The following is a 17,726-nucleotide window of genomic DNA, read 5'->3' as shown; positions in this document are numbered from 1 at the left end:
TTTTAATAGAGAACTGGAAAAAGCATTAGCACATAATGAATACATGAACTCCTCAAACTACGGTCATCACCGAGAAGTATCCCGATTATTGTCACTTCGGGGTTGTCGGATCATAACACATAATAGGTGACTATAGACTTGCAAGATAGGATCAAAAACACACATATATTCATGAAAACATAATAGGTTCAGATTTGAAATCATGCCACTCGGGCCCTAGTGACAAGCATTAAGCATAGCAAAGTCATAGCAACATCAATCTCAGAACATAGTGGATACTAGGGATCAAACCCTAACAAAACTAACTTAATTACATGGTAAATCTCATCCAACCCATCACCGTCCAGCAAGCGTACAATGGAATTACTCACGCACGGCGGTGAGCATCATGGAATTGGTGATGGAGGATGGTTGATGATGACGACGGCGACGAATCCCCCTCTCCGGAGGCCCGAACGGACTCCAGATCAGCCCTCCCGAGAGAGATTAGGGCTTGGCGGCGGCTCCGTGTCGTGAAACGCGATGAAACTTTCTCCTTGATTTTTTTCTCCTCGAGACGGTATATATGGAGTTGGAGTTGAGGTCGGAGGAGGTCCAGGGGGCCCATGAGATAGGAGGGCGCGCCATAGTGGGGGCGCCCCCTGTCTCGTGGACAGCCCGTGGGCCCCCTAGCCTTGATTCTGAAAAGTACCTCCGTGGATTTCCAGGACATTCCGAGAACTTTTCTTTTCTACACATAAAACAACATCATGGCAGTTCTGCTGAAAACAACGTCAGTCCGGGTTAGTTTCATTCAAATCATGCAAGTTAGAGTCCAAAACAAGGGCAAAAGTGTTTGGAAAAGTAGATACGTTGGAGACGTATCAACTCCCCCAAGCTTAAACCTTTGCTTGTCCTCAAGTAATTCAGTTGATAAACTGAAAGTGATAAAGAAAAACTTCTACAAACTCTTTTGCTCTTGTTGTTGTAAACATGAAAAGCCAGCATTCAAGTTTCAGCAAATATTATGAACTAACCATACTCACAATAACACATAGGTCTCACAATTACTCATATCAATAACATAATCAGCTAGCGAGCCATAATAATAAAACTCGGATGACAACACTTTCTCAAAATAATCATAACATGATATAACAAAATGGTATCTCGCTAGCCCTTTCCGAGACCGCAAAACATAAATGCAGAGCACCTTTAAAGATCAAGGACTGACTAAACATTGTAATTCATGGTAAAAGAGATCCAGTCAAGTCATGCCCAATATAAACCAATAATAATGAATGCAAATGATAATGTGCTCTCCAACAGGTGCTTTTAATAAGAAGGGTGATGACTCAACATAAAAAGTAAATTGATAGGCCCTTCACAGAGGAAAGCAGGGATTTGTAGAGGTGCCAGAGATCGATTTTAAAATAGAGATTGAATAACATTTTGAGCGGCATACTTTCGCTGTCAACGCAACAACTATGAGATGGCTGTATCTTCCATACTACATGCATTATAGGTCTATACTCCCCCAACCACCAACAAGCATCAATCCATGGCTTGCTCGAAACAACGAGTGCCTCCAACATACAACAGCCCTGGGGGAGTTTTGTTTAGTTATTTTGATTTGCTTTGATCTTTTTGGATCATGGGACTGGGCATCCCGGTTACTGGCCCTTCCTCGTGAATGAGGAGCGGAGTCCACTCCTCTTGAGAATAACCCACCTAGCATGGAATATATAGGCAGCCCTAGTTGAAACATGAGCTGCTCGAGCATACAAAACAGAATTTCATTTGAAGGTTTGGAGTTTGGCACATACAAATTTACTTGGAACGGCAGGTAAATACCGCATATAGGAAGGTATAGTGGATTCATATGGAACAACTTTGGGGTTTAAGGAGTTTGGATGCACAAGCAGTATTCCTTCTTAGTACGGGTGAAGGCTAGCAAAAGATTGGGAAAGCGACCAACTGAGAGAGCGACAACAGTCGTAAACATGCATTAAAATTAATTCACATCAAGTACAAGCATGAGTAGGATATAATCTACCATGAACATAAATATCATGAAGGCTATGTTGATTTGATTCAACCACATGCGTGAACATGTGCCAGGTCGAGTCACTTAATACATTCAAAGGAGGATACCATCCCATCATACCACATCAAATCATTCTAATAACATGTTGGCACGCAAGGTAAACCATTATAACTCATAGCTAATCAAGCATGGCACAAGTAACTATAATCTCTAAATGTCATTGCAAATATGTTTACTTCATAATAGCTGACTCAGGAACGATGAATCATCATATTTACAAAAACAAGAGAGGTCGAGTTCATACCAGCTTTTCTCATCCCAATAAGTCCATCATATATCATCATTATTGCCTTTCACTTGCACGACCGAACGATGTGTATAATAATAAGAGTGCACGTGCATTGGACTAAGCTGGAATCTGCAAGCATTCACATCAAGAGAGAAGACAAGTAATATGGGCTCTAAGTTAAATAAACAATCATGCATATAAGAGCCACTAAGCATTTTCAATATGGTCTTCTTGACCCCCAAAAGAAAGAAAAGAAAATAAAGCTATTTACACGGGAAAGCTCCCAACAAGTAAAAAGAAGAACGATAAATCTTTTTTGGGTTTTCATTTTAATTTCTACTACAAGCAAGGAAATTAAACTAACTAATTCTTTTGGTTTTTCTTAAGGTTTATCAAACACACAAGAAGAAAACTAGAAAAAGAAATTTAAACTAACATGGATAATACAATGAAAGAGTATGAGCAACGACGACTAGTATGTGAACATGAATGTAAAGTCGGTGAGAAATACGTACTCCCCCAAGCTTAGGCTTTTGGCCTAAGTTGGTTTAATACCAGTGACCGCCTGGCTGATATCCATAAGTGAAACTGGGGTAGTACTGAGATGAAGAGGCGACCGCCTCCTGAGCAGCAGCGTGTTGGTGAACTGCCTCCATTCCCCTCTCGTATTCAGTGGCTTCTTCCCTGGTGACAACATATCTTCCCTTTGCCTGATAATCAAAAAGGTAGGGAGCGGGAAGAGTAACAAGGATGACGTTGCGTCTGTTATAGGTTAGTCGATAATGGAGGAATTGTTCATTCCTCTCAAGAAAATGATGATCAAACATAGCTTCTTTATCCAAATAAACAGGAGGTACAATCATATCCCCCTCTCATGGAGCTATATTAAGAAAATTAGCCACACGGGTTGCATAAATTCCTCCAAAGAAATCTCCCCTTCTACTATTATTCTGTACGTGCAACTATTGCCCCCAAGTTATAACCTCTATAACCTGACACGGCACTCTTGAGGACACAAACATCAGGGGCACACATGTGACATACTTCGTCCTTACCGTTAATGCATCTACCAATAAAGAGAGCAAAGTAATGTATAGCAGGAAAATGAATGCTCCCTATGGTAGCTTTTGTTACGTCCCTAGATTCTCCCACAGTAATACTAGCAAGAAAATCTCTAACTTCAGATTTGGGAGGATCATTAATATTACCCCACTGCGGGCGTTTGCAAGCAGTTGTGAAAGCCTCTAAATCCATGGTATAAGATGTATCATAAATATCAAACATAACACTAGGAGAATTACACGCAAAAATATATTCGAACCTCCGTACAAAGGAATTAGTCAATTGATAATATTGAGGACACTTATCTTGTAAGAAGTCCTCCAGCTCGGCATTACGCACATACGCGTCAAATTCCTCCTTGAAGCCTGCTTCGATCATAAAATCATCGGATGGCCACTCGCAAGCCCGTACATTTGCGTCCCTTGGCAAATTAACATCTTGTTCACGTATAGCAATCCTTGGCCCTTTCTTTGCCGAGGAACCACCTTGGTACATTCTTCTAAGCATATTTCTATTTTGAAAATTTCTGAAATTTTAGTAACTTCAAAATAAAAGTGAATAAAACTAAACAAGATTGATAGCAACTACTCCTACAAGTGCCTAGGGCCTATATCATGCATTGGAATTGCTTGGGACCTCAAAAATTTAACATGCAAGCTCAAGAACATGGTCACCAAGTAACAATCTCCCAAAGCAGTTTTGCGAATGGAGCTTTGAGCTAAGAGATCGAAAATCGTAGCAAAACGAGCTAGAACTCGGGCTTGAGCTAGATGGGGATTTTTTTTGGGTAGAAGATGAAGTGTGTGGGTGCTTGCATAAGTGGAGGGGAGCCACCAGGGGTCCACGAGACAGGGGGGCGCGCCCTACAGGGGGGGCGCGCCCTCCTCTCTCGTGGCCTGGTGCTTGGCCCTCCTGTAGTGTTTTCAGTGCCTAAAATCCTCAAATATTCTAGAAAAAATCATACTAAATTTGCAGGGCATTTGGAGCACTTTTATTTTCGGACTATTTTTTAATGCACGGATAATTCAGAAAATAGATAGATAATACTATTTTTTCTTTATTTATTCTAAATAACAGAAAGTAAAAAAAAGAGGGTACAGAAGGTTGTGCCTTCTAGTTTCATCCATCTCGTGATCATCAAAATGAACCCACTAACAAGGTTGATCAAGTCTTGTTAACAAACTCATTCCGAATAACACGGAACCGGAGAAATTGCGAATAACACTAAGTTACCTCGACGGGGATATGAAAATCCCCAACAATAAGAATATCATACTTTTTCTTGACAGTAGGGAGAGGAAATTCAAAACCTCCAAAAATGATAGTTGGAACTTTTTCAATAGAATTGATGCTATGAACTTGAGATTGTTTCCTCGTAAAGTGTAGCATATGCTCATTACCATTAACATGAAAAGTGACATTGCCTTTGTTGCAATCAATAACAGCCCCTGCAGTATTAAGAAAAGGTCTACCAAGGATAATAGACATACTATCATCCTCGGGAATATCAAGAATAACAAAGTCCATTAAGATAGTGACATTTGCAACCACAACAGGCACATCCTCACAAATACCGACAAGTATAGCACTTGATTTATCAGCCATTTGCAAAGATATTTCAGTAGGTGTCAACTTATTCAATTCAAGTCTACGATATATAAAGAGAGAGGCATAACACTAACACCGGCTCCAAGATCACATAAAGCAATTCTAACATAATTTCTTTTAATAGAGCATGGTATAGTTGGTACACCCGGATCTCCAAGTTTCTTTGGTATTCCACCCTTAAAAGTGTAATTAGCAAGCATGGTGGAAATTTCAGCTTCCGGCATCTTTCTTTTATTTGTGATGATATCCTTCATATACTTAGCGTAGGGATTTACTTTTAGCATATCTGTTAAGCGCATACGTAAGAAAATAGGTCTAATCATTTCAGCAAAGCGCTCAAAATCCTCATCATCCTTTGACTTGGATGGTTTAGGAGGAAAGGGCATGGGTTTCTGAACCCATGGTTCTCTTTCTTTACCGTGCTTCCTAGCAACAAAATCTTTCTTATCATAACGTTGATTCTTTGATTGTGGGTTATCAAGATCAACAGCAGGTTCAATCTCTACATCGTTGTTTTTGCTAGGTTGAGCATCAACATGAACATTATCATTAACATTATCACTAGGTTCATGTTCATCACCTGATTGAGTTTCAGCATCAGAAATAGAAATATCATTGGGATTCTCAGGTGTGTCTACAGTAGGTTCACTAGAAGCATGCAAAGTCCTATCGTTTTTCTTCTTCTTCTTTTTAGAAGAACTAGGTGACTCTAAATTGTTTCTCTGAGAATCTTGCTCGATTCTCTTACGGTGGCCTTCAGGATACAAAGGTTCCTGAGTCATTCTACCAGTTCTAGTAGCCACTCTAACAGCAAAGTCATTTTTATTATTTAACTCATCAAGCAAATCATTTTGAGCTTTAAGTACCTGCTCAGCTTGGGTAGCAACCATAGAAGTATATTTGCTAACGCGGTGAAGTTCATCTTTAACTCTAGCCAGATTATCACCTACGCGTCCTATCTCGAAAGCATTATTCCTTAACTCTCTACCAACATAAGCATTAAAACTTTCTTGTCTAGCCATAAAGTCATCAAATTCATCTAAGCATGGGCAATGAAATTTAGAAGAGGGTATTTCAACTTTATCATATCTATAGAGAGAATTTACCTTTACTACCTGTGTCGGGTTATCAAGACAATGTGGTTCTTCAGGTGGTATATTCAGAGCATGTATTTCTTCAATAGGAGGTAAATTCTTAACATCTTCAGCTTTAATACCTTTTTATTTCATTGATTTCTTTGCCTCTTGCATATCTTCAGGACTGAGAAATAAAACACCTCTCTTCTTCGGAGTGGGTTTAGAAATAGGCTCAGGAGTTGGCTCAATTGGTTCAGGAATTACTTCAGGAATTGGCTCAGGAAGAGTCCAATTATTTTCATTAGTCAACATATTATTCAATAATATTTCAGCTTCGTAAACTGTTCTTTCCCTGAAAACACAACCAACACAACTATCCAAGTAGTCCTTGGAAGCATCGGTTAGTCCATTATAAAAGATATCAAGTATTTCATTTTTCGTAAGAGGATGATTAGGCAAAGCATTAAGTAACCGGAGAAGCCTCCCCCAAGCTTGTGGGAGACTCTCTTTTTTGATTTGCACAAAATTATATATTTCCCCAAGGCAGCTTGTTTCTTATGAGCAGGGAAATATTTAGCAGAGAAGTAATAAATCATACCCTGGGGACTACACACACAACCAGGAGCAAGAGAATTATACCAAGTCTTAGCATCACCCTTTAATGAGAACGGAAATATCTTAAGGATATATAAATAGCGAGACTTCTCATCATTAGTAAACAGGGTGGCTATATCATTCAACTTGGTAAGATGCGCCACAACAGTTTCAGATTCAAGGCCATAAAAAGGATCAGATTCAACTAAAGTAATAATATCAGGATCAACAGAGAATTCATAATCCTTATCAGTAACACAGATAGGTGAAGTAGCAAAAGCAGGATCGGGTTTCATTCTAGGATTAAGAGACTGCTGCTTCCATTTATCTAATAATTTCTTAAGATCATTTCTATCATTGCAAGCAAGAATTTCCATAGCAGCTTTTTCATTCATAACATAACCCTTAGGAACAACAGGTAATACATAATCATTGGGGGGACCTTCATCATCACTATCATCAGTAATAGGATCTTCAGTAATTTCATTCCCCCTAAATCTAGCAAGTTGTTCATCAAGAAATTCACCTAATGGCAAAGTAGTATCACGCACAGAAGTAGTTTCATCATGCATAGCAGAAGTGGCATCATCAATAACATGTGACATATCAGAATAGATAGCAATAGCAGGTTTAGGTGTCACAAGCCTACTAATAACGGAAGGAGAATCTAGTGCAGAGCTAGATGGCAGTTCCTTACCTCCCCTCGTAGTTGAGGGCAAAATAGTAGTTCGATCATCTTTCAAGTTCTTCATAGTGATCAACAGATATAAATCCCAAGTGACTCAGAGAATAGAGCTATGTTCCCCGGCAACGGCGCCAAAAATTATTCTTGATAACCCACAAGTTTAGGGGATCGCAACACCTTTCGAGGGTAGAGTATTCGACCCAAATTTATTGATTCGACACAAGGGGAGCCAAAGAATATTCTTGAGTATTAGTAGTTGAGTTGTCAATTCAACCACACCTGGATAACTTAGTATCTGCAGCAAAGTGTTTAGTAGCAAAAGTGGTATGATAATAATAGTAGCGGTAGCAAAAGTAAAGATAAATGTTTTTCGAGTTTTGTAGTAGTTGTAACAGTAGCAACGAAAAAGTAAATAAGCGAAGAACAATATGTGAAAAGCTCGTAGGCAATGGATCAGTGATGGATAATTATGCCGGATGCGATTCCTCATGCAATAGTTATAACATACTGTGATATAGAACTAGCTCCAATTCATCAATGTAATGTAGGCATGTATTTCGTAAATAGTCATACATGCTTATGGAAAAGAACTTCCATGACATCTTTTGTCCTACCCTCCCGTGGCAGCGGGGTCCTTACGGAAACTAAGGGATATTAAGGCCTCCTTTTAATAGAGAACTGGAACAAAGCATTAGCACATAGTGAATACATGAACTCCTCAAACTACGGTCATCACCGAGAAGTATCCCGATTATTGTCACTTCGGGGTTGTCGGATCATAACACATAATAGGTGACTATAGACTTGCAAGATAGGATCAAGAACACACATATATTCATGAAAACATAATAGGTTTAGATCTGAAATCATGGCACTCGGGCCCTAGTGACAAGCATTAAGCATAGCAAAGTCATAGCAACATCAATCTCAGAACATAGTGGATACTAGGGATCGAACCCTAACAAAACTAACTTAATTACATGGTAAATCTCATCCAACCCATCACCGTCCAGCAAGCCTACGATGGAATTACTCACGCACGGCGGTGAACATCATGAAATTGGTGATGGAGGATGGTTGATGATGACGACGGCGACGAATCCCCCTCTCCGGAGCCCCGAACGGACTCCAGATCAGCCCTCCCAGGAGAGATTAGGGCTTGGCGGCGGCTCCGGGTCGTGAAATGCGATGAAACTTTCTCCTTCAGTTTTTTTATCCCCGAGACGATATATATGGAGTTGGAGTTGAGGTAGGAGGAGGTCCAGGGGGGCACGAGATAGGAGGGCGCGCCCTAGGGGGGGGGGTGCGCCCCCTGTCTCGTGGACAACCCGTGGGCCCCCTGGCCTTGATTCTTTTGCCAAAAATACTTATTAATTCTGAAAAGTGCCTCCGTGGATATCCAGGACATTCCGAGAACTTTTCTTTTCTACACATAAAACAACATCATGGCAGTTCTGCTGAAAACAGCGTCAGTCTGGGTTAGTTTCATTCAGATCATGCAAGCTAGAGTCCAAAACAAGGGCAAAAGTGTTTGGAAAAGTAGATACATTGGAGATGTATCACTTCCACTGCATCAATTCCAGTACGGTATCGAGCTTTGTGTTGCCATCTTCGCAATTGGGGTACAAACCTTTTTTGTGATCCTCTAACATGCGATCGAACTTCAGCTTCTCCTTTTCACTTTCGCACTATCTCTTTGCATCAACAATGACCCGGCGAAGAGCACATCGTCTGGTTCCTCTTGATCTTCAGCTTCCCCCGTTGCAGCATCTTCAGCTTCCCCCATTGCAGCATCACCGTATTTAGGGGGCACATAGTTGTCATCATCATCTTCTTCTTCGTTGTCTTCCATCATAACCCCTCTTTCTCCGTGCTTGTTCCAAACACTATAGTGTGGCATGAAACCCTTATAAAGAAGGTGGGTGTGAAGGGTTTTCGAGTCATAGTAAGACCTCGTATTCCCACATATAGGGCATGGACAACACATAAAACAATTCTGCTTGTTTGCCTCAGCCACTGCGAGAAAATTATTCATGCCCTTAATATACTTGGAGGTGCGTCTGTTACCGTACATCCATTGTCGATTCATCTCTGCGTATATCATGAATAGATAACTGACCAAATTAATAGAAGATTATCATCACATTAAACCCAAAGTACATACATAGTTCTCATTGAACAACATATAGCTCTCCAGAGCATCTAATTAAACCATACATTGAAACTATGTAAAACATTTCAATGCAACAAAAAATGCGGTCATAACCACAACCAAGGTAACAATTGATCCAACGGCATAATGATACCAAGCCTCAGTATGAATGGCATATTTTCTAATCTTTCTAATCTTCAAGCGCATTGCATCCATCTTGATCTTGTGATCGTCGACGACATCCACAACATGCAACTCCAATATCATCTTCTCCTCCTCAATTTTTTTCAATTTTTCCTTCAAGTAATTATTTTCTTCTTTAACTAAATTTAACCTCTCGACAATAGGGTCGGTTGGAGTTTCCGGTTCACATACCTCCTAGATAAAAAAATCTATGTCACGTTGCTCGACATAATTGTCATAAACACTAAATAAAACTAATAGTTATAAAAGAAAATATATATACCACATATGAATCATAGACAGGACGAGGGCCGACGAAGGCGGATACCAAAACCATCGCACTATATAATAACAAACAATAATAAGTAAGAAAACTACACAAGTATCTATCTAAATCATACAAGTAAGAACTTTTTTCTTTTAGAAAGAAGATAAGATCAAGAGGCTCACCACGGTGGTGCAGGCGACGAGATCGGCGCAGGCTATCAATGGCGGTGAGGATGGGGACGGGACAGGACGGACCGCCAAACCTAGACAAATCTCGAGGAAAATGGAGTTTGGACAAGGAGCTTCGAGAGGAGAAAGCTTAAGTGTGGCTCGGGCATTTCATCGAACACCTTATGTGCATGGGAGGTGAGCTAGAGCACAACACACCTCTCACACAGCTCTCCCAAAAAAACAGAGCACTCGACTACTCTGCTTGCGGGCAAGGGGTGTATATAGGCATATCATTGGTCCCGGTTCATGGCTGGAACCGGGACTAAAGGACACCCTTTGGTCCCGGTTGGAACCAGGACCAATGGTGGTGGGCCAGAAGCGAGGCACATTGGTCCCGGTTCGAGCCTCGAACCGGGACCAAAGGTGCCAGATGAACCGGGACTAATGCCCCACGATGGCCCGGCCGGCCCCCTGGCCTCACGAACCGGGACCTATGCCCCTATGGGTCCCGGTTTGGGCTGAACCGGGACTAATGGGCTGGCGCGGCCTGAATCAAAACCATGTTTTCTACTAGTGAATCCACAACAAAAGGCTACCACCGCCATACCACCTTCACTCAAAGGGGAAACGCCGCGACTGTTATTGATCCAGAGCACACTTATTCACCTCTCCCGCTGTTGTTGCCAAAGCCGCAGGACAAGTTGCTAGAACCCTAGCTGGTATAGAGCCTAAAAATCCTATATCAATGTTATCCCAATATGAGGTCTGGCAACCCCTCCTACTCACCGGCGACAGCGAAAGCCATGAAGTAGAGAGAAGTCAAGAGAGATCGGTGCTAGAAGAGAGAGCACCTAGGACACACACGCATGCATGCACACACGCACACGCACGCACACGCAAGCATGCGCACACACACAGAGAGATTCATGAAAAGTAAATTGAATTCTTACTATGAATATTGTGTGTTTTGAAATCTTTATGGCATTGATTTAACATTTAGTCCACTAATCTTCTAGGGGCAACATGTTATTTTAGTTAATTGAGACGTTGGGGCCATATGACGGCAATGATGCATGGAGGGTAGATAACTCATAATATGAGCAATGAGAAAAGGAATCTACAAACGAGAGCGGCTATTCTAAGCCCTAGCTCATGTACACCAGTGCGTGGATGGTAAATTCCGAGATGAATAGCAAACAATTGAAAAATAATTTGATTTTATTTTTTGGAATCCAAGATGCTTGAATGCGCAAGGTGATTGCAAAATTTTAAGGTGTTAGGACATTTGAGGAGTTCGTGGCAAAAAAATGGCTTTCAAAGAAACTTTCAAAAACTGCACTATTTAAGCGAAAACCCAATTCGGTGCCCAGGCTCATCTGCACCCGGTCAGAAAAAAATAAAACAAATACTAAAAATATTTTTAAAAAATCAAATTTTTGTGTGATAGACAATTTTATGCATGAGGTTCGCTCAAAATTTCAACTTATTTGGACATCTGAGAAGTTCTCAGCAAAAAAAAATAACAAATCAGGTAAGAACATTGTGTGAACAATAAACTATTTTACAGAAAATGAATTTGTCTTTTTGCTGAGAGTTTCTCAGATATTCAAATAAGTTGAAACTTGAAGCAGCCTCACGCATAAACTAATCTACCACACAAAAAAAATGGATTTTTTTGAATTTTATTAGTATTTATTTTGATTTTTTTTCGGCGGGGCGGGTGCAGATGAGCTCGGGAGGAGAAACGTCGCACTCCTATTTAAGCCCATTTATTTCTCGAATGTCATTTGAGCATGAAACTCTGGACGCTACTAGAAAACACAAGCGTCTTGGATGCCAACAAAATTTAAGAGTGTTTTGCTGGGGTTTTTCCCCTATTTTTCTTGAACTTACTGTTCGTCGAAAGCATCTAAGTATGGGCTCAGACGTGGATTACCGTCTACATAAGAGAGAAGAGAGCATTTCGGCTTCTCTTCCCCAAACTTATCAATTTCTACACCGAGAATACATGAGTCGCAATGTACAGTCTTTCCTCGTACGTGGATTAATTGCGGCCTCGTTAGAACGGGAGAAAGAATGCACCATGCACGTACGCTGCGCCACTTCTTCTTTCATGCCATGCTCGAATCTGGATGCGGGTGCTCGGGCTTAATTTGGCCTTTGGAGGAGTGCTCAGCCTAACCTGCAGGGCGTGGCGTGCCATTCGTGGCGAAACGTACGTGCATGAAGCCTGCGGCGTTAGATTTCTGTGGGCACACACGATCCCACGTGTGGAATGCGTGTAAGAGTGGTATATAGGCGTGCAGGAACGTCCACGTACGTACGTAGCGTGCAGCTAGCACGTTTCAGTAGTTTGAACTTCGTGGGCTCGACAACGTACGTCACTCGGTTGCCCTCATGCATGCATGGTGGTCCACGATGAATAGTCTTTCCCCTGTTAATTAGCATGGGCTACACGATAGCTAATGGATTACCTCGACTAATTGTACAAGTCACCTGTCAGAACTACAACTAAACAGATGATCTACACTAGTTCACTTTTTCTCAATAAATACGCAAACACGTTATCTCTTTTTTTTTTCTTGCGGGAAGCAAACCTGCTATCTCAATATGTAATCATGCATGAATAGAAGTCCACCTTGGAGGCAACATACAATTTGAAAAGTGTTAGACTGAAAGGACTCCCCCCTTCCCCCCCCCCCCCCCCCCCCCCCACACACACATGCGTCGCTCCCACGAGCGACCGGGGGAAAACCCCAGACGCCGGCCTCGGTCCCCCTCCTCCCCTCCTTCCCTCCTTGTTGTCGCCAGGGCGCGCTAACAGGCAAAACCCGCCGGTGTCTTCGATGGCGGGGCACTTCATCCTTTCGCCTGGTGGCGACGTGGGTTGCGTCGTGCTGCCGAGGGGCGTGGCGGCTGGGCCGCATGCGCATGGCGGCAGTCTGGTGGGCTTCGCGGGCATGTGTGTGGAGTGGTATGCCGGGGTGAACCCACGGGCGTTGTCCCCTTCTTGTAGGCTCGGTCGCAGTCTCTCCCGATTCTCCATGTTGCTCCGGATGAAAATTTTGATCCTTTGGACCGGGTGGTGACAGCTGTCTAGTGTCGTGTCCTTCCTGAAGGAACTACCTTGGAGTTCACGGTTCATCAGGCGGTCAACCGCGTTCTTCACGATAGCTTGCTCTCGGTGGAGGGCTCCGTGATCTTCGTAGTGATGCTTGTTGTATATCTGTTGTTCACTTCGAGTTGGCTTCGCTGATCTCCGACACCTTTGTATCTTACTTTAGGTGTGTGTGTTTGGGTGCCGTGTTGTATGGTTAGGATGCATGAGGGTCATTGCTTTCATATATACAGTGGCGCAAAAGCCTTCTTTGGTAAAGTCCACCTTAATATAAAATCATGAATTATTTTTTTTATAATTATGCAATATTAATTATCTATCCATCTTCAATTATGGCAGTACAACGAACATCGGAAATAATAAAAAAATATTCAGATCTATAGACCACCTAGCGACGCTACAAGCACTGAAGCGAGCTGAAGGCACGCTCTCATCATCGCCCCTCCATCATCACATATATTTTTTCTATAATTATGATATTTATATTCAATCAATATCTCACAACTATTCAATACAAAAATACAATAAATAATACATATGTTTGGTTTCAGTTTATATTTTAATTTGAATATTTATGTTCCAGCCAACCCAATCTCAGTGAATATACTGTAACCAATTTCTGTAGCAACCTACGGGGTATAATCCAATTACTCATACAGTTATTACTCACCAAGTATCCTTCAACTCTTTCAATCTGAACTCATTATTGCCGCAGGCTGTTGCGTATGAGCTTTTCTTTGTAGTGCATTCCATGTTCTTATTATACGAGAAATAATAAAAAAACATGTCCCTAGCTGCGCACGTCTCTGCTGCGAAAATATAGGACCGGCTTAACTAGCGAACGATCAGCCGGGAAGCATAGCAATTGCGGAGGATTTGCATGACAATTTATATTGGCTTATGAAAGCAAGTATAGTTGGTAAGTATGACAATTCCACATCAGTTCAGTTTTTTACCAAGTATATTTGCCATCCTCACGACAATATATATTGCCGCAAAAAAACGTTCAATTTGCCATCCCCTCCCGGCGAACGTCAGCTTAATAGCATTACCATGAAATGTAAACTAATTTATGTCATAAAAGTTATACCATTGAAAACCTCTTATACTCCAAAAAAATGATTAGGGTTTCTCTACCTCCCGCCGGCACCACCGCTAGTCCGCCTCGTCTCCGGTGGCCTTAGGGCCATGGGGGCGGGGTGGATCCCGACCCTTGCCGGCGGGATGGCTCCGTTTTTATATGTTTCTTCAATTTTTGTTAGGGTTTATTTTCTCCCCAGGAAGACGAGACGGCGGCGGCTCCCTGAAGATGAAATAAGGTTCTCCCCGCCTAGCCCCCATCCTGGTGGCGCATCTAGCATCATAGTGAACGTGTGGAGGTGTGTCTTTGGTGGATCTGCTCGGATCTGGTCGTCGTTCGTCTACGTTCGTATGGCTTCAGGTGCGCTGGTTCTATGGGGCCTTAGGACGACGATTTTCCGATTGTCTATTACAACAAGTTTTTTCCAACTCCGGCGAGGGAGGGACGTTGACGGGCATTCGGCTCGCTTTAGTGCTCTAGGTGGTCTACGCATCTAGATGTAATTTTTATTATTTCTGATGTTCGTTGTACTGTCATGATCGAAGATGAATAGATCAGCAGTTTTCTCGGGAAAAAAAACTCTTTAGAATAAGTCAGACATCTCTATACTTTTTGTGGCACATATTTTATATTTCGTTAGTCAAATATATAGATGGTTATACGATGGGACCTAATAAATCCGAATGGAGTGAGTACTATTGTATGTAACAGCACTACACCTGGTACGGTGATACCTTTGGGACAACGCAAGGGGGCCTTCCGAACCATGGATATATCCAAGTTCGCGTGGGCACTACGTACAGGGGAGTTGGGTATATACGTGAAGATTCAGATTTTTGTCGTGCAAATCCTGCGAGTCGGACAAATGTGGCATGTTTATCTCCTTTGTTGCCAAGCGGCCATGCACAACACCTGGCTGAACCGTTCGTGCACGCAGTCAGCACGGGTGATGGATGGACGTGCGTTTGCAGCTCTGCGTACTCCACAACACATGCATCCACGCCTAACTCTTGCCAAGCTAACTAAACTGGCTTCTCCATCACAAGCAACACATGCATGCCGCCTATAAATACTCCTCGCCGGCGGCGCTTGGTCTCCATCGGCTTCATCACTTGTACGCTTCTCTTAGCGACTCCTACTCCTACGACCAAACTCCACGCTACAAACCAGGCCACGTACGTACAGTGCCATCCAATCTTCACTCTTGCGTTTCCCCTTTGTCTCTAGCTGCTTCACATGGCGTCGTTCATGGCGGCCGTTCTGGTCCTGCTGCTCTTGGCATCCAGTGCACGGGCGAGCGAGGCCGACCCGGCGCCCGCTGAGACTCAGCAGAATGTCTTCATCGTCGACAACTACGGTGCACGTGGCGACGGGAAGCACGACGACGCGCAGCCGCTCGCCAAGGCGTGGAACGCGGCGTGTTCCTCCTCCCGGCCGGCCGTGCTGCTCGTTCCCGAGGGCAAGACCTACCTGCTCAGCTCCGTCACCCTCTCTGGCCCATGCAAATCCAGCGTCGTCTTCATGGTCAAAGGCACGCTGGTCGCTCCACGGAGCAGGTCGGCGTGGAGCCAGAACGACACAAGTCGCTGGATCCTGATCCAAGGCGTCACCGGACTCACCGTCTCCGGTGGCGGCACGATCAACGGCAACGGCGACGTCTGGTGGACCAACTCATGCAAGGTCAACAAGGCTCTGCCGTGCACCAAGGCGCCGACGGCCCTCACGTTTCACCAGTGCAACAATCTGCAGGTGGAGAACCTTAAGCTAGTAAACAGCCAGCAGATCCATCTCTCGGTCGAGGACTGCAGCGGCGTGCAACTGGCCCGCCTGTCCATCACGGCGCCCGGCACCAGCCCCAACACCGATGGCATCCACATCACCCGCAGCAAAGATGTGCAAGTCAAAGATTGCGTCATCAAGACCGGGGACGACTGCGTCTCCATCGAGAATGGAACCCACAATCTTTTTGTCAGTAAAGTTGTTTGTGGTCCGGGGCATGGAATTAGCATCGGGAGCTTAGGAGATGACAACTCCAGAGCCGAGGTCTCTGGCATCACAATCGACTCGGTGCAACTATACGGCACCACCAATGGTGCCCGGATCAAGACATGGCAGGGAGGGAGCGGGTACGCCAAGGACATCACGTTCCAGAACATGGTCATGGACAACGTGCAAAACCCCATAATCATTGACCAGAACTACTGCGACTCCGCCAAGCCATGCAATAGAGGTCAGGGATCTGCGGTGGAGGTCAGCAATGTCGTCTTCAAGAACATTAGAGGGACAACCGTCTCCAAGGATGCCATCAAGCTGAGCTGCAGCCATAGCATCTCATGCTCCGACATTGTCTTGGAGAATATCAACCTGAAAATGGAAGGCGGCAAGGGTGACACGGAAAGCACTTGTCAGAATGCAAAATGGCAAGAATCAGGAACCGTTATTCCACAACCCTGCCAATTCCAAAACTAGCTAGGAGCCTGTAGAAATTGACAGGTTCTTGTTGTATCCCTGTACAAAATACAGTTGTATCAAAACTAGAATATTGTACAAAAAAACAAGCCATATACTTGTGCATACATAATGCAAACTACGTACTCTCTCCTATGTTTTACTAGAACATTATTGTAAATTCTCCCATATAAAGGAAGTTGGTATGCAAATATATATAGCAAATATGCCATGAAAAAATTACATGCCTCGCAGAAATTAGCAGAAAGAAATACAAATGACCAAATAAAAGTCAGAAAACAGGTGATTTGTTTGTAATGAAACAAAACAGAGTGAAGACTATGAGAACGCACATGAACTTCATTGACCGCAAGGAGGGAACCGCGAGGGTCGCCCCCCGCTCGGGCGACTCGGGCTCCCCAACCCTAGCCGCCGCCGGGGCCTAGCCCATCTTCCTCCCCTCCTCCCGCCGCCGCCGGAGGACGCCGCCGGCTTGCGCCCGGAGGCCGACGGCGGTGACGGGGGCTCTTCCTCCCTCCCACGTCCCAGGGGTGGCAGGACCCCAACATGCGTGGAGGTGCGGCCGATCTAGAAGCGACGGTGTTGGCTTCGACGGCGGCGGCGGTCGGCCCTGCCTCGGGCCACGGGCGGCTGCTGCTGTGGCTGGCCTGGATCGGGCGGCGACGCGATGCGGTCTTCGACGACAATGTCATCTGGCTTTAGATCGGTAGCAACGTCGAGGGCCTGGTGGACTGCTTGGCGGCACCCATGGCAGATCTGTTCTGGCCGGTGTAGCTAGTGATGGTGGTCATCTTCTTCGTCGGCGGTGGCCGGCCAGAAGCTTGGTGATCGGATCTCGAGATCCATCATCTAGTCCCGGCTACGAGTTGGGGAGACGTGGTTGCCGGTGAAAACCGAGCCGACGGCAGGCAATGGCGGCATTCTACGCCGTAACCTTGATGAAGG

General features: G+C 43.9%; 1 protein-coding gene across 1 annotated transcript; it reads left to right on the top strand.

Moving 5' to 3' along the window:
• Positions 1-15,425: 15,425 nt before the first annotated feature.
• LOC123117343 (polygalacturonase ADPG2) lies at positions 15,426-16,914 on the top strand. The gene has a single exon (XM_044538111.1). The coding sequence runs from the start codon at positions 15,549-15,551 to the stop codon at positions 16,779-16,781; it is 1,233 nt and encodes a 410-aa protein (XP_044394046.1). The 5' UTR covers positions 15,426-15,548; the 3' UTR covers positions 16,782-16,914.
• Positions 16,915-17,726: the final 812 nt, after the last annotated feature.

This window comes from Triticum aestivum, chromosome 5B (genome assembly GCF_018294505.1).
Source record: "Triticum aestivum cultivar Chinese Spring chromosome 5B, IWGSC CS RefSeq v2.1, whole genome shotgun sequence".
Lineage (NCBI taxonomy): Eukaryota > Viridiplantae > Streptophyta > Magnoliopsida > Poales > Poaceae > Triticum > Triticum aestivum.
Note: the sequence above shows the minus strand (reverse complement) of the source record. Positions and strands in the feature narration are given on the sequence as shown.